Raw genomic sequence first — 18,357 nt, 5'->3', positions numbered from 1 at the left:
TGAGGAATCAAAGGACATTGACAAAATTCCTTTGATACAGTTGGTTGGCAATTTGCAGACTTATGAGTTAGGTTTGACGAGGATAGGGAAATCAAGAAAGAGTAAGATCATGGCTTTAAAAGTCGAGAGCAGTGACACGGATGAGTCTTTAGACGATGAAGATTCTATGATGAAGTCCTACATCACCAGGCAATTCAAGAAGTTCATGAAGAATTCCAATGCAAAGGGCTTCGACAAGGATAGTAGACAATTGAGTTCTTCTTAGTCTAAGTACCAAGACAAAGGGAAGAAGGATGCTAGGGATGGCGGTTAGTACACTATTCCCTCAGGACCAAAGTGCTTTGGGTGTCAAGGTTTCAGTCATATGAAACAAGAGTGTCCTACTTATCTTAAGACCATTGGGAAGAGCAAGGCACTTGCTGCTACCTTGAGCAACACTAAGCTTGAGGATGACTCCAATAATGATGACAGAACTAAATTCTTGCGGGACCCCTTAGTGTGGTAGGGAAGGTGCTACACATGATCTCGTCTACCACCCCTTGAAGGTGCATCAGGGTTTTGAAGGTTTCCAAGTGATCTAGAGGGTCCTTAGCTCTGTCGTAACTTTCTATTTGTGGCATGTGGAACTTCTGTGGTAGAAGGAAGGAGTTGACGAACGTGGTGAATGGTGAATCGATTTAGTGGACCAAATCATCGAGGTCGCTAGACACTCTCCCCTTGAGAGCGTTCATCATAAAGTCCATCTGTTCTTTCATCATCTGCATCTTTACAACAGTGTAGGGTGGAGTCATATAAGTGATGGATGGACGGCTCATGTCTTGTCGTTCCGGTCTGCTTGAGGCGTTACTACCTTCTGGCCCCTCTTGGTCTCTTTGTTCAGCATTGGTACCTTTTTGGTCTTCCTCTTGGGTACCCATCACTACATTCTTCTACCGTAGCTGTTCCTCTAAGTCTTGGTTCTGCTTGGTGAGACGTTCCATTGCTGCGGTGAGGGTTTGGACCTGCCTCTCCAGGGTAGTGGGTCGTAGCTCGTCTCCCTGAACATTGTTGGTGGTCTCCACCGAGCAAGTAAGTACTATGAAACTCTTTGTCCAGGAAGCATTTGTATGGCCTATAAGTCGCTGTCTTTCCCATAGACAGCGCCAATTAATGATGTCGAAAAATCACTAGTGAGCCACACAGCCCTTGCATGCTTGTAACAATACCTGCATAACAAAATGAAAAGACCTTACAGAGAACACCGGTGTGGTGCCGGCCGAATACCCTCTGAAGGTCAAATTAAAATCTTTTCGTAACTCTAGAGTGCCAGAGTTGGGATCAATTATGTGTACCTATTTTCTGAGGGTCTTTGGGTTTTTATAATAGTGTAGAGCCAAACTCCTTTGCTTGCAACACAAGTCTTTTCCTTATGGAGAAGATCTCCATCAATGCACGTATCTTCCAGAATCCTCTTCATGTTAGAATTTTATTCATATTAAGACTCTATGGACTAGGGCTAATCTTGAGACGCAAGTCATTTCCGTTTAGGATTTCTTGGAGACCACATAATGACTAGTTGAGTGCCACGTGGCCTTTTGATCCGTCCACCCTAGGTCTGTTCACATCAGATCCGTTTACTTTAGCCCATTTGTCTTGCGCTGTCAAGTCCATCTAAATGGATCCGTCACCTCCAATTTTCTCCCTCTTCAAGTATTTTACGTAATCTTTACTAGTTTCCCCTTGTTCAATTCAACTTGTCAATTTGTTTTAGCTATCGGGAAAAGTTGCCAGCTGGTGTAATAGGTTTTACCAATCATTTTTAATTCCAAAAAAAAAAAAAAAAATGGTGACCGTGTTGCTGGTTGTTCCCTTCTAAAACAAAGACAATTTTTTTTCTTTTCTTTTTAACAACCAAAAAAAAAAAAAAAAAATCTAATAAAAGAAATTCTTCACTAAAGAAAAATTGCAAGTAACAACCAGCAACACGGTCACCATTTTTTTTTTTTTTTTTTGGAATTAAAAATGATTGGTAATAGAAGAAATTCTTCACTAAAGAAATTCTAATTATATGTTTATTACTATATTTGTGGTTATAATTGTATTTTAAATTTAGACATATAGGAATCGATAGCATTTTATTCAAGTTAAGTATGACTTATTAATCAAATAGGTTATAAATGGGTCATTTGTTTTGATATTTACATGACTTGTTAATGAAACAAATTAAACGTATCGTGTTGGTCAACCTGTTTAATAAAATGGTAGTGTTAGAGTCGAGAATTCTTGACACTTTTACTAAACAGGTTGAGTACTCGGGTTTGGGTCAACCCATATAGCTAAATACTCTTGACTTAGCACTACAAGAACCCGATATGTGAATATGAATTGCCACCCCTGATGCCTAGCCTATTCATTGGGTTGGGAGTGTGACAAATTCATTTTTTTTTTTTTAAAAAAAAAAAATTATGTATCATGACTACTTAAGTTGATATATATTAGAAAAAAAAAAAAAATAGAATCTGGTTTTATTTTTTTAAGTATTAACTTAGTTTTTAATTTTAGTATATTTTTAGTCTTGAATCATCAAAATTGGTTAATTCAAATTTTGTCTCATCCTTTCAATCAAAATCCTGACTTTATCCTTGTGTTTGGGAGAATAAGACTATACACATGTAAGAGTATAATTAGAACTCTGAACACCCCAAATAGTTATGTTCATTTTAAATTTTCAGTAAACAAGTTCATCCAATCTGTCAAAGTCCAAAATAATAATAATAATAATAATAATAATAATAATGGAATACCACTATTCAAATATATATTTGTACATCACATAGGATAACAACCAGTTATGTTCATTTTAAATACAATCAAACTAGTAACAATTTAATTTAAATCAATCTTATGGGACAAATTTGTAGAGTCTATAGATAAAATGGAAATATGGTTTTAAAAAAAATATATAAAATGAAAATATGAATAAATTATAATTATCCTTCTAATTGTTATTGCCACCATCATCATTATATTGGTTCCCACCTTCATGCCATTTTTGCCGCCAATATTAGCCATTCAATTTCCAGTTTTCCACCGCCACACCATCGAGTCCAAATCTTCTGTCCCACTCTTCTTACTCCATTATATACTCCATAAATAAAAACATGCCACATGTCCATCTAATTTATTAAATGCTAAATTTATATCTTATATTATTTCAATTTCCTAAAATAAATAAATAAATAACCCATCATATTTAAGTAATTAAAATAACAGAAGGCATAAATTTAGCATTTAATAAATTAGATAGACATGTGGCATGTTTTTATTTGTGAAGTATATAGTAGAGCAGGAAGAGTGGGATAGAAGATTTGGACTCCACACCATCGTTGCGTTCACTCCAACAATTAAAAAGCAATAAAGAATAAAATAATGTCATGGTTTCTATTTACACGTGACATTTCCGCAAATCTATCTCTTTTTTTCTTTTTCAAAAAAAAAAAAAAAAAACTTTTACAATCAAACAAAACGATCTTTTCTCAGTCCAAAAGTTAGGCATATCTTGAACTCAACACAAAAAATCGAAAAATTTGGTGTTATTTTTATATATTTTTTTTAAAGCTAATAAAAGCTGTAAGTAACTAGTCGCTAATCCATACTATGCACGAGAACCTACCTATTTTTGAGATAAACTAAAATAATTTTATAAAATCTTAAATTGATTAAAAAATTACACCACCGCATGATTTGTTCTTGTATGACTTCAATTTGTGTTACAATTTGATAAATAAGCCATTGCTTGAATGTGTAATGACTTACAAATTTTTTTTTAGACAGTTTCAAATACTGCAAAAATATAACTCAAAAATTCAGATATTAAAACTTTTGAATAGCCAAAAAATATTAAAGAATAAGATGATTCAATGTTTAGAAATTATTGAAACAAAATATATACGAGTAAACAATAGAGAAGTATAAGAGAAAGATGAGTTACATTCAAAAGAATAATCCATACCTATAACTATTGAAATGAATTAAAAGATTCAAAACCTACAAATTATAGATAATATATATGTGTGTGTGTGTGTGTGTGTGTGTGTGACTACTCAAATTCAGTTGTTAACACTTCCAAAATGCCAAAAAAGATATATAATTAAAGAATAAGTTATTGAAACAATTCACAAAATATATGACTATTCAAAAGAGAAATATAAGAAAAAGTACACAAACCCATAAAACAATAAATTTTAAATTTTAAAGGGTCTAAACTTTAAACGAACCTTATCAGCATGTGGCCCATGCTAAAAAATGTTGAGTAGGAGCCCATGTTGAAATAATGAAAGCCATACCTCATTTTAATATATCGAATATAATCTTTCTGCCTAAAAAATTAACATATTTTCATATCGTAAGGTGAAGTAAAGACATATGCAGTAGCAGAAACCTTAAATTTCAATTATTGCAAACTTTTTTATCTTGTAAAAAACGGCTAAAGAGAGTTTGGTGGTTCATGTACAAAAATTATTTTTTAAAAAATACATGAAGAACCACAATATATACATATATATATATATATATATGTATGTATGTATGTGTATATATATATATATATATATTAACAAAGTAGAGGAGAAGAAAATAACAGAAGAAGAGCTCATACCTCTACTCTGTTTATATATATATATATATATATATATATTTATTGGGGTTTGCACTGCTTTTATAGTGTTCATGATTAACACCGCAAATTTGAAGATAAATTATCAACCTTTGAGTTTGAGTTTAAATTGGACTTGTTAGATAGAGAGATAGAGAGAGTTTCATTCCTTATTAAGTTTGGACTAAACAAAAATAATTTTGTTTTAAAAAAATAATAATGATGAGTTTGATTATAAGTTGAACTTGTTAGAAAGATAGAGGTTTTTTTTTTTTTTTTTTTTTTTTTTTTAATAACTGTGGAGAGATAGAGTTTCACTCCTTATTAAGTTTGAACCAAACAAAAATAATTTTATTTTAAAAAATAATAATAATGTGATAAGTTTTAGGGAGGTCAATAAAAAGTTAAAAATTTCAGTTTATATATATTTATATATATAATAAGAGGAGTTACAATTATAACTTAATTTAGCAATTTTAAGGTTTTTTTTTTTTTTTTTTTTGGGTTGAGAAACAACCCTTTTAAAGTTATAACGCAGTATTACTACCGTTAAAACGTTTCGCATGGGGACATCGCAACTCAAACAATAATGGTTGTCATCCAATAAGCTTGATAGATAGAGCATGAGAACATGAACAATATGGTCCAAGAGATTGACAAATTCTCCACGGTACTGTATTATAGTCTTGCATAGTCTCAATCTCACCTGTAAAGCAAGTGGCCATATATGCACCCAAAAATATCTATGCAATAAACACAGACAAAATTGGGCTTTGCTCTTTTTATAAAAAGCAATTCAGCATTTTGCCCCATTTCTCAAACTAATTAGAGAATTATTCATTTTTTGAAACTCGAGTAAATTGAGTTAAAAAAAAAATTCTAGAGGCCTATAATGGCGTTTTAAGGATTCTATAGTAACGTTTTAAGGATCTATAGGGGTGTTTTGTAACTCGATCTTCATGAACTCGAGTTCAATACAAGTTTTTCCTTTTTTTTTACCTATAACTTGAGTTTATAGAGCTCGAGTTTTAAACTCGAGTTACAAAACGCCACTATAGGCTCATTAAAATGTCACTATAGGCTCCTAAAAACAACACTATAGAGCATAACTAGATTTTGAGAAAATCGAGTTTCAAAAGAGGAGCATTTCCCTAATTAGTTTGGGAAATGAGGCAAAATACTAGATTTTTTTTTTAAAAAAAGGACAAAGGTCAATTTTTTCCCAGTAAACATTGTCCAAAATGAGAAGAATTCTCTCTCCCAAAATGAGGACAAAAAAAAAAAAAAAAAAAAAAAAAATCATATTTTCCTTGACAATGATATCCTCTTTTTCTTTCACAATTCAAACAAATGATAGGTTCACATCCAAAAACAAAAGCAAAAAAAAAAAAAAAAAAAAAAAAAAAAAAATCATAGGTTAGGTGAAAGTTACTAGCATATATACTAATACCACATACAAACGAGGACAAAAGAAAAAAAAAAAGCTGATTTTCTTTGATCTCTTGCTTTACTTTCTCAAATCAAGCAAATCATAGGTAAGGTGAATGATACTAGGCTCACTAGAATATACTTACTACCAAAAAAAAAAAAAAAAAACCAACAACAACAACGACGATGACAACAACCCTGATACCTTGTTTATTTCTCAATTCAAACAAATTATCATAGCCATAGGTAAGGTGAGTGTGATACTATTACTAGCATTTACTACAAGTTCCAATTTTTACAAATTTCTCAATCCAGACAAATTTGTGGGACCCAAACCACGTGAATATCGATTCAACCATGTTTCTCAAAATCAAGAAGAAAAATCCATAAAATATGGACATGTAATAATAAGATGTTACACTTATAGAATGTGTTTAGATTTGATCCAGTCAAGTACATGTGTCATAAACTTAACAGCGCACAACAAATTTGTTATTCATGACTTCATGTATGACTTGTGATTTTTTCACAAAAAAAGAAAAAGAAAAGAGTACTTGCATGCTTTTTAACCGGTAATGAATTATGTTGTAATGGGTGGAATTGGGTTAAGCATAACAACAACTGATAATGAACTATGTTGTAATGATTTCGAAATATAAAAGCTCCTAAAAGAAAGTTGTAATACTTTATATATTTACATGTGTATTTTTAATACAACAACGTTGACGTGGATACAATAGTAAGTTTTCTATGGAATGAAAAAAGTTTTGTTCCAAAGACTAATTTATTAGAATAATTTGCTTATTTTTCTTAAAAAAATTTTTATGGCCATTGTAATTCTTATATTTTTCTATGCTGGTTGTGCCATAAGTTGCTAGTATGCTATTGATATACATGATGCTCGATGAGTAAATGTATCCCAGAACCAAAATACTCAAATATAAAACATTAATTAACCTTCTGTCCAGAAAATTAAATAAGGATACCCCAGTCAATTATGCCTAATCCTTATTAGTTTGGTTGATGAGGAATGTGAAGATATGAGATTCTTAGTGGTCTTTCAGTTAATTTTGACTTTTCAGTAGCCAACCGAAGCATCTACTCATCAACATCACTAACTCCTAGTTGCTTTTAGGGCATTTATTAATGGGTCATTTTAGGAAAATTTTATACCACTTTTACAAGAAACATAAAACACTGTAAAAAAAATTAGTTACTATTTTTCTTTTTTTCATAAAATATTTCTAAAATAGTTCCTAAACTATTGCCATCCATTAAAATTTTCCCTTTCTTAGTTTATGTTCAGCGCTTGCGGATGCCATTTCTGGATCTTTTAACTCTAATTAAATAACATCACATGGAGGTGGAAGTGTAAAGTGGTTGGTTTTATCTAATTTAGCAAAACATTAAATTATGTGTTGTAGAAGATGATAATATGATAAGAACTTTCAACTCCCTTAATTGAGTTTATTGCATTTGTGGTACTGTAAGTCTTTAATGTTTTCTTGTTTGTTATTATGGCTCTTTTTTTCTTCACTCTTAAATACTTTTTCCATATATGTTAATACATTGTTCTCCTTTCTCTTTCTACAGCCAAAATGGGCAAATGCCCTTTTCGTGCAAAAGAATCAGTGTTTTGCCCCTTTTTCCAAACTAATTAGGAAAATGTCCCTATTTTGAAACTCTATTTTATCAAAATCGAGTTTCAATGTAAAACTCAATTTGTAGAAAATCGAGTATGGGGCAATCAAACTTTCAAAAAAAAAAAAAAAAAAAATTTGCATGGAACTCAAGTTCATGGAGCTCGAGTTCCATTAAAAATGCCACTATAGGCCTCCATGAAACACAACTATAGGTAAATTTAAAACAAAATAAAATAAAATAAAAATTTGCATGGAACTCGAGTTCATAGAGCTCGAGTTCCATAAAAAATGTCACTATAGGTATTTAAAACACCACTATAAGGCTCCCTATGGAGTGATCAGACTTAAGAAAAAAATTTGCATGTTAAAATGCCATTATAGGGCTCCCTATGGAGCGATCATACTTAAGAAAAAAAACTTGCATGTTTTAAAATGCACCTATAGGGCTTTAAAAAATTGCATGGAACTCAAGTTCATGGAGTTCGAGTTCTAGAAATTTCTTTTTTATTTTAAATTTTCAGTTTGCTATAACTCGATTGTCCAAAAATCGAGTTTTAAATTGAAACTCGATTTTGAGATAATCGAGTTTTAAAACAGGGGCATTTCCCTAATTAGTTTAGCAAAAGGGGCAAAACACTGATTTTTTTGCACAAAAAGGGCATTCGCCTAGATTCCCCCTCTATCTACCTTCATGATTCTGCTTTAATTCATTGTCTATGGGGCAAGTCAATCAGCATCATTGCATCAATAGAATCATTAGAAGTAATTAATTAAATCTAGAGCATAAATTTGCCTCAATGATGAATTTCTTGTTTCTATAGGTCAAACAATTTTCTTTCTCTACAAGTAATCATGGAGTAGAAAAGCTTTTAATAAATAATAATAATAATAATAATAGAGAAAAAGGTTATAAGTTAAACACATTATGATTCATCACCAAAAAAAAAAAAAAAAAAAAGTTAAACACATTACGTGGCATATAAGCATTTAAACCCCACCCTCCACCCTTTTCTTTCTATCAGAAATTTGTCTTTATTAGTGGAGTATTGATGGTTTTCACAAATGTTGGCTTAATTTATCGATCATCATTAGGGGTAAAAATGGTTCTCATCTTGGGAAAAAAAATATTAAGAGTAATTTACTTCCCACCCTTAAGATGTGGTTAACTAACACTCTACCCCAAATTTTGGTAAGCCAACGACGAATTGACCCCTTGTGATGAATTAATTGATTAATTAGCTAAGTTTATTAATTAATCAAATTAACATGCGAAGTATGCGGTAGCACAAACAAATCACCGATTAACTAAAGTATGCAGCGGAAAATGAATTAACATGATGATTTGTTTACGAATAGGGAAAACCTACACGGCCAAAAACCCACCAAGTGATTTTAAGGTCACCATTCCTGAGAATCCACAATTATCAAAATAAACAGTTATAAGTAAAGAAATCTCAATATCTTATACTAACCTACAATTGAACCTTACCTCAATACCCAATTGGACTTGTTCTGTAGTGATAATCTCTCCTTTTCAATGTACGGCTCCTAGTACATGACTAAACAATTGCGTGGATCCCAGTACGCAACTTGATCACCAACTTGAGAAGGATATTAGCTACAAAGTTCTTCAATTCATCACACAATGAAGATCATGAAGTTGCTTGGTCACAAAACCCTGTAGTGAACAAACATAGTAGCTTCTTCAAGAATTAGGACAAACTAGGTTTCTGGTCACACCTTTCTTCACACTTATGGAATTTGCTCTTGTGCAACTTATGTAACCTTTTACAGCCCTCAAATAATTCTTATATATGTTTAGAGTTGTGAGAAGAAAACCCAAACAAATATTTATGGATTGGATGAAAATTAACTTGAAAAACTGAACTTCATAAACCTTGATAGATAGCCATCTATCGAGCTAGCTGTCGAGCCACGGGCTTCAGCAACTTTTAAATCTTGAAAGATGCTAGCTGTCGAGTTTAAAATCCTACACTTTCTTACTTGATTCTTGGATATATTTGCATGGTTTGCACACTTGAACTTGAAACCTTGTTTCTTGAAGCATTAAACACATCCTAGATCTACCCAATTACAAGTAAAATGTCATTTGTCAAAGGATTAGCCAATTATATAATATGTTGACATATGTTCCTAACATTGAATCACATATGTTTAACAATCTCCCCTCTTGGCAATCTGTGACAAAACCACAACAAACAAATGAATATACGAGAGAAATCATAAATCACTCAACTCTTACTCACTTATTAAATACAATAAAATCTATCCTAACACAAACTCTTGAAAACTTTGCAAGAAGAGAGTTTATGGCAAGTAGACTTTGACAACCTGTATTTCTGAAACACTTTAAACAAAACTCATCACGGCATCTTAGTGTGAAATAGAAATAATAGATTGCATACAATGAATAAGAAACATATGTATAAATAAAAAAAGAAACAACACATGTAAAGATAGGTGAAAGATCTTTAATAACAACCTCAAATGTATATATATCAACAAGTACAAGGTTTGCTATCACAATATGATCACAAGATCTAAGGTACATGAACAATGCATCTAAAAATAGAAAGAAAAGAAAAAGATACATAAAGTCCTCACTATATCTCTCAAAATACACACTCCCCCTAACAAAAATCTCCTATACTAATCCTCCCCCTACGAGTATGACTACTCTCATATCCAAAACTACTCCCCCTTTTTGTCATGAGTGACAAAGGGTAAAAGTATCAAGTAGATATCTCGCTAGCACTAGGAGAGCTAGCATCTCCATCCTCATCATCATTGTCGTCGTCAGAGTCATCATCGTCCTTAAATGCCTTATCATCCTCAGATGCCTTGGGAGGAGGAGAGGGAGACTCCACAAAGCCACTAAGGTGAGCCTGCCACCTGGCAATATGGTCGACACCGGTGTTCACCTGACATAACTCATCACTGAGAATGTCAAGGCAAGCATCCATGCACTGAAGCTACGCCATAATCACATCAAGAGTCACACCTCCCGCAAAAGAAGAGGGAGCGAAGGTGGATGGAGTTTAAGGAATGGGAGGAGCTGCTGACTCGGACCGCCTCGAACATAGCTACGCCTTACTCTGTTTAATGGTAGCGACATCTATGGCACACATAACATGAAAGTGGTCAGAAATAGCAAAGGAAATAGAAAAATGGTGTAAAATCCTCGTGATAGTCAAAGGGAAGATGAGCTTATCATAGGTCGCCGTATCCCTATATACATCTATGATGGAAAGAATAAAATGAGAGGGAAAATCTATAGTAAAATGCTCTAAAAGGGAAAGTAAAAATCAAGCACGGGGCCTTGTAATGGAGTTATAATTAGACAAGGAATGTAAAAAAAAAGTCATAACCATGTTAAGAAATCGAGGACCTTTAGCAAAGGCCATACAAGAAGTAAACTGATGATCACCCCAATTAGAGAGACGCTCATAAAAAGAAGATATGAGCTTGTCTTTGGACACAGTCCTCAGATGCTCACAACCAGGGTAGTCATGACGCTCTACCCTCGGGACATGGAACACCTTGGATACAATATCCGAAGTGACCACGATGCGCGTACCTCAAATGCGAGTAACAAAGAGAGGTACTGAATAATCAAATCCATGCATGTTGGAGTAGAACTCCTAAATAAGCACGAATGGACATGTGATCGAGACGTTATACAGTGACTCCCAACCCCTACTGTGAATGACAATGGGTAGGTCAATGTTAAAGAAGTCTAACAAAATGACTTGGCATTCTAAATAAATGCCTCGTCTAGAAAAGTTCTTGTAAGGTTGAATTTATTCAACCATCTAATTGGCTTTATTCCGTGCCAAATTTGCTTGTAATTCAGCATTTAGTAACCCTGTATTTAGGTGGGATTGTTGTAAGGGTAGTGAGTGAGATAGTGTGAAGATTGCTCAAGAGTGTGCAAGAAAACAGAGTGTCGCGGCTGGGACTCGCGACTGGTCTCGCGGCTTCAACCCGCCAGAAGATGCACACGTGCCAAGCATGCTGGAAGATGAACAGTCATGCTAGCTGGAGCACTACAGGACAAAACAGGACAACTGGCCATACGGTTAACTCGCGACTGGAACTCGCGACTTAGTCAAGCCGCGAGGTCAAGCCGCGAGCCACCCCTGTTTTGGAAAAACCTGACGTTTCGCATTCCACTCCTCTCCAGTATAAATACCCTTTTAACCCACGTTTGAAAGAGAGCTTCCAGAGAGAATTTTGAGAGAGAAACCCTAAAGAAAAACCAGATTGTTTCACCCACAATCTCTACCTTAGAGTCTCATCAAAATCCCTCACTCTCTTCCTCTCCATTGTCAAATCCTTGAGAGGCCATTATACCAAACCTGGTTCTCACCATTATCATCTCTGTGAGACAGACGTTTGGAGTTCTGGGAAGCAGTTAGGAAGGAGCCAATATTCATTGGTTGATGCTACGGTGTAGTAGCGGAATCCGGAAAGCTAGAAAAGAAAAAGGTTCGGCGCAACCTCGTTGGAGCAAGAAGCTTGGAGGGCTTAGGTGCATTGGGTAGATTAGGCTTGGAGGGTCTATTGCTGTCCTTGTATCCCAACTATATTTTCTAGTGGATTGATTACCGCTTGGAGGGCGGCGGAGAGGTTTTTCGCCGAGGTCTTCGGTTTCCTCTTCGATAACATATCTGGTGTTATCGCTGTGTTTGCATCTTCCTTCCTCTCTATCTCTGCCTTTACATTATCTGCTGTGGTTTATTTTGTTGTGGCTTAGATAGTTGTTTAATCAATACCATGTTATAGCATATGTTAAGTTTCCGCACACTATTGTTTAACATATTGCGTGTGTTGATTTAATTGGTTTTTGGGGGTCTAAACGTTCAAAAGTGTTTTTGTACACGTTTTTGAACTTTCAATTGGTATCAGAGCGGGTACACATCTGTTTGGTTTTATTACCATTGTGTGATCCTTGACTCCCTTTCTTTTTGAGATGGATAGGTCTCAATCCCTTAATGCACCTCCATATTTTGATGGAAGTAACTATGCATTTTGGAAGGTTCGTATGAGAGCTTTTTTATGCTCTATTGATGAATCCGTGTGGGATGCTGTTGAGATAGGTTGGACCAAACCTGAGGCAGCCAAATCCACATGGGATAAGGCAGCTCTTGCTGCATCTAATGCTAACAGTAAAGCACTAAATGCTATCTTCTGTGGTGTGTCTCCAGATGAATTTCACAGGATTTCTCACATTACCATTGCCAAAGTTGCATGGGAGATTCTGGAAACAACTTATGAAGGCACGAAGAAGGTGAAAGATACCAAGTTACAAATGCTGACCACTCGGTTTGAGGAACTCAAGATGAGTGAGGATGAGTCTTTCGACTCGTTCTATGGGAAGTTAAATGAAGTGGTTGTCAGTAAGTTTAACTTGGGGGAGAAGATGGAGGACTCTAAGATTGTAAGGAAGATCCTTCGATCATTGCCGGAAAGCTTCCGTGCCAAAGTAACAGCCATTGAAGAGAGCAAGGATCTTGACGACATCAAGGTGCAGGAGCTGGTTGGTTCTCTACAGACCTATGAAATGTCGCTGCCAAATCAACGGAAGGGTAAATCCATTGCTCTAAAGACCGTTAATGAGAAGGTGGAAGATCAAGGCTCGTCAGGAGAAGATATGGTTGACAAGGATGTAGCCTATCTTGTTAAAAATTTCAAGAAGTTTTTGAAATTCAAAAACAATGGAAAATTTGATGATAAGAGAAATTTCCAAAATTCTGGAAGGGAGAAGAGGGATTTCAAGAGGAAAGATGGAAAAGAATCCCAATCCACACAAGGTGTTACTTGTTTTGAATGCAACGGGCATGGACACTTCAAGAGGGAATGCCCTAATTATTTGAAATCAAAAGGCAAGGTGTATGCCACGACCTTGAGTGATTCAGACTCATCCGACTCAGAATCTGAAGAGAGCTGTGATGGAGAAGGGAACTATTCAGCCTTCATGACTATTGCTCATGTTGAGTCTTCGGATGAATTGAATTTGCTTGTTCAAGACCTTGGAGAACATAGTGAGGATGACTCACTAGGAATTGTTGAAGAATCGGAAGTTGAAGAAGAAGAAAGCACAGCTACCCTTCAAGAAAATTACAACTCACTTTTGGAGAAATCTGGTGAATACACAAGGGTGGCCAAGGCTGCTGTGAGAAAGATGAAGAAGGCTGAGGAGGACTACAAAAGTCTCCTAATCCGGTATAGGGAGGCCAAATGCGAGATTGAAACTCTTAATGGTGAGCTGTCCGAAGCCTACACTAAAGTGAGATTTCTTGAAAGTGAGGTTGTTCAAGCAAATGCAAAAATAGAGAGGGTCACTACCAAGAAGCTTGACGATGTTATATCTTCTCAAAAGAGCTTCTCAGACAAATCCGGACTGGGATATAGCGGAGGAAGTAGTTCAACTGGAAATGTCACCAAAGAAGTGAAGTTTGTCAAAGCCAAAGATCCAGTTGCAGCTGATCCTATTGGTGTGAAGCTTGAGGTGGAGGAGAAGAAGAATGTGGTGGACCAACGGATGCTGAATCATCGTAATCAGTATGTGGGCAGGTCTGAGTCACGTGCCAAGTCACGTCCTCGACCACAAAGAGGTCCTAGAGGAATGTATGTGTGCCATTATTGCGGACTTCAAGGGCACACTCGACCGAATTGCCAAAAGCTGAGAGCAAAGAACAGTGCTACTCCTCAAAGGTCAGGAGGACCAAGAATTGATAGGAGAACTTGGGCAGGGGATCAACCTAGAGAGCAAAATGGAGATCCCGGAATGATGGACGTGATGAAGATGATTGGTGCTTTCACCAACTGCTTGGAAAGCTTCTCACGAAGGTTTGAGAGCCCTAACTCCCGTACCCAATCCTTTAAGGAAATCACCCCAAACGCAAGTGACGTGTGGGTGAAAAGGGGTACTCATGCATAAGCATTACAACATGTCCATGCATTAATACTTCCTATGCTTTGTGACTATGTTTGTTTGGTATGCTTGCTGTTTTTGTTTGATTTTGGTTGTTTGTTTGTGAATATTTCTTAATTGTGTTTTATCAATCTTTTTGTTTCTTGAGTCAAAAATCCAAAAATTACATAAAGAATTTGAAAATCAAAACACTTGATTGACTTTGTTGAGTTTTGTCTTAAAACTCGTTTTGCCTTGTACCTTTGTGCTAATGGCTGTGTGCATTCTCGAACATTACTTGTTTTCATGCACTAATATCACTATGGGAAAAATCTTGAAATCTATGTGATTGTTGTAAATAGATCTTCAAGCTTGTCATGAATGATTAGTGAATGGTTATGTCGATCTTGAAACATGCATAGATTTGTGTCTATATCTCTTCCCATTTTTTATTTTTTTGCTAAAAAGAGCTCACTAAATGTAAATCTCCAAATGAAAAGAGATATTGAGCTGCAAAAGCCTGTCGCACATTCTAGTATTTGACTAGGAAAAAGGGTAAGCGACTTTATATTAAAAGTGAAATTTCTTTCAAAAAGGGCCAAAGGCCTGTTCTTCTAAGAAAAATGTTATATATCCCTCTTACAATGAGAGATGATTGCCTCAAAAGATCAATTGTTATGGCTGAAAGTGGAGTCAAATGAAAGGCTCCTAGTTATGTTATCAAGATGTGTGGGAAGTCATATATTCATATTTCTGTAATTGAGATTGGTCACATGATCTAGTGCTAATTGTGTATGCCTTGTTTGAATTGATCATTGAAGCTTCTCATTAGACAAAGGACTATTTCATTGTTGATATCCACACACAACACACAAGTTTATGTTTGATAAATGCCATATTCATTTGTGTGATTGTACTTGATAAAATGTGTTTTCACTTACTCAATCTTTGTTAATTCAAGCACAAAAAGATTTTTGAGTGTTTTAGGTGTTTTTGGAAAGTGTTTTGCTGAAAAAATCTGAAAAATTTCAAAAATACAGTTTTGCCCTGTTTTGGCGGCTCAGTCGCGGGTGTGTCAAGTCGCGAGCCTCAGTCGCATCTTTGCTGGTCAATTTTGGCGACTTGTTCGCGAGTGGAAGGTCCAGTCGCGAGATTCACTCAGAGATTTTCGCGGCTCAGCTCGCGACTCACTCGCGGGTAGACCTTCCAGTCGCGAAAAACACTTAGACAAATTTTTCAAAATTTTCCTCTTGAGTGCTTTGGCGGCTTGATCTGGCGACTGTGTGGCGACTTGAACCAGTCGCGAAAATCGCGTGTTTTGCAGAAACAGGAGCAGTTTTTAAACTTTTTCAGTTTTTCCCTCGAATTTTTGTAACTGTTCATCTTCTCTCTAAACACTCTCCCTCCCAAACACTCCGTGCTCCCTTTTCCAATCTCTTGTGTTGCATCCTTACAGCCCAAAATCGTCGAGTTCCAGGTATGGGTTTTCTGATTTTCACTCTTTTCTACTTGATTTTGTGCTTTTACCCTTGATTTTTCGCATTTGATTGTGTTTTTGAAATGGGTTTGTGGTTCGGTCTCTGCTATTTGTTCTTGCTTAGCTTGTGGATTCTGTTGTTATAGGTTGTGTTAATGAGGTTGTGTTAATGATAGTCATTGTCCTATTGCTCTTGTGCTTAGCTAAGTTTTCCTTTCATATTCAATCTGAACTTTGAGCTGTTGAGATGTTACTATTGGTTCTGTTGAGGTTGTGAGTTTTTCCTTTGCAAGATGTGCATGTCTTTGTTTGATAATCTGTGGGAAGACCATGTTAGGTTCTATATATTATTTGTTTGTCTTATCATTTTTTTCTGCCTCAATGTCCTTCATCTGCCTTCAGGATGGCTTCACCATGTTGTTCATGTGTTTCCTATCCTAGGATTAGTTTATCTATATGGTTGAACTAAATTGCTTGCTGGTTAACTGTTTGAAGTTCACATTGTTTGATTGATATCTTTCTCTGTTAAATACATGGTACTAACTGGTTGTGCACATATATTGTTATATGTTGTTGTGGCCTTTTCTGATTGTTCACAGATGGCCCCTTCACCCCAGAAGAAGAAATCTACTGCGAAGAAAGCTGACAAAAGACTTAAGATGGATCCTAGATTGTTTAGGTCAGTTCATCATTTTGAGAGATACAAGGATAACTTCTTGAATGCAGGAATCATTCAAGAGAGATTTGTGGATTTGGATGATTTAAGGCAAACTTTTATTCCCAGTTGTTTTGAAGGAAGAGGATGGGACAAACTTTTAAGTGATTTTCCTTTGGTGTGTGAACCTCTGATTAGAGAATTTTATTCAAATGCTGTGATAAAGGAGAATGAGTTAAATTGCTGGGTTCGGGGGAAAGAATTCATCTTGGATGCACATGTCATAGATGATGTACTAGGGCTTGAGGGTTTGGATGATGAGGAGTTTGTCAATTTCAAGGATAGGAGTGTCTCTATTGAAACAGTTCAACAGAGAATAGGTGGGCAGAGAGAAGGGAAGTGTTTGAATACCACTGCCTTTCCAGTGGACATGAGGGTTCTAACCATAATCATGATGTTTAACCTTTATCCTATTAGGAAGTTGACCACAATCAATTGTGCTAGAGCAATTTTTCTGATGGATCTCAAAGAGAAGAACTTCATAGATATAAGTTCCCACATCTTTGACATCATTGTGGATGAGACAAGAACAACATCTAGACCAAAACTGATCTTTCCTAGTCTCCTAATGAGGATTTTTCGAAGGAAGGGTGTTCAAATTCCTCAAGACATCAGTCACATGTCTACACCCTCTGCAATCAACAAACTTACCTGCAAAAGGATCAGTGTTAGGCTTCCAGGAGAAGAAGATGAAGGTGATGAAGGAGAGGAAGTCCCAATGGAGACTGATGCAGAGACAGCAGGGCATGCATCCACCTCAACACCAAGGAGGAGTGGCAAGAGGTCCAGAGCTTCAACTTCTGCAGATGCACCTCCAGATGCTTTCCAGATCATTCTGGAAAGGCTTGATGGGATCAGGGCAGTCCAGACTGAGCATTCTGACAGAATGAGAGCCATGCAAGACCATATTGATGTCTTGGCTGCTACACTTGACAGCTTCACAACTCAGCATGACCAGTGACCCTTTGGCCATTCCATGTCAAAAAGGGGGAGAGAGTTCATTGATAATTGAAGCAGAAAAGCAGCTCTTGAGGGGGAGTAATTAGTGTTTTTATATTTTTTTTGTTTTTAATACACTGGGATTTGGTGTATAAACTGTTTCTAACTCTTTTCATATATTCTTGGATAAAACTTTTATATATGTTTGATGATGTTATTCAGGTTCTTGTTGTATTTGTACCCATATGCTTTTGTAAGCTTTGAGGGTTTATGTTTTATGCATAGCTTTGTAGGCCTTGTGGTATGTACCATGCTTAAGTGCAGCCTTTATGCTATGTGAAATCAGTATTTTAAATCCAAATGTTCTGCATTGTGGTTTATGTACTGTCACTCTTGTGCCCTTGTAGGATTGTTCCTAGATGCATATGCCCTGTGTGCTATGCATTGGTTGAGTGTTGTACATACAAGTGTCTTGCCTTGTGCTTGTTAACTTGTATGTCCTTGTGTTCATTCCAAGTGTGAATGAACACTGTGATCACTACCTTGTGGTGTTCACCTGGTTGATCAAGCCATGGTTTGTTTATT

General features: G+C 35.7%; 2 protein-coding genes across 2 annotated transcripts in view; one reads left to right on the top strand and one right to left on the bottom strand.

The window, feature by feature from the left end:
- Positions 1–18,357, bottom strand: part of LOC126707276 (7-deoxyloganetin glucosyltransferase-like) — a 96,850-nt gene that overhangs the window by 9,813 nt on the left and 68,680 nt on the right. The window lies entirely within an intron of this gene.
- Positions 15,565–17,856, top strand: LOC126707277 (uncharacterized). The gene is made up of 2 exons (XM_050406866.1): positions 15,565–16,118; positions 16,718–17,856. Exon 2 carries the CDS (start codon positions 16,718–16,720, stop codon positions 17,792–17,794), a length of 1,077 nt encoding a protein of 358 aa, XP_050262823.1. The 5' UTR covers positions 15,565–16,118; the 3' UTR covers positions 17,795–17,856.

Source organism: Quercus robur, chromosome 11 (assembly GCF_932294415.1).
Source record: "Quercus robur chromosome 11, dhQueRobu3.1, whole genome shotgun sequence".
In the NCBI taxonomy this organism is placed as follows: Eukaryota; Viridiplantae; Streptophyta; class Magnoliopsida; order Fagales; family Fagaceae; genus Quercus; species Quercus robur.
The sequence above is the reverse complement of the archived record's forward strand: the minus strand, read 5'-3'. Positions and strand labels throughout refer to the sequence as shown.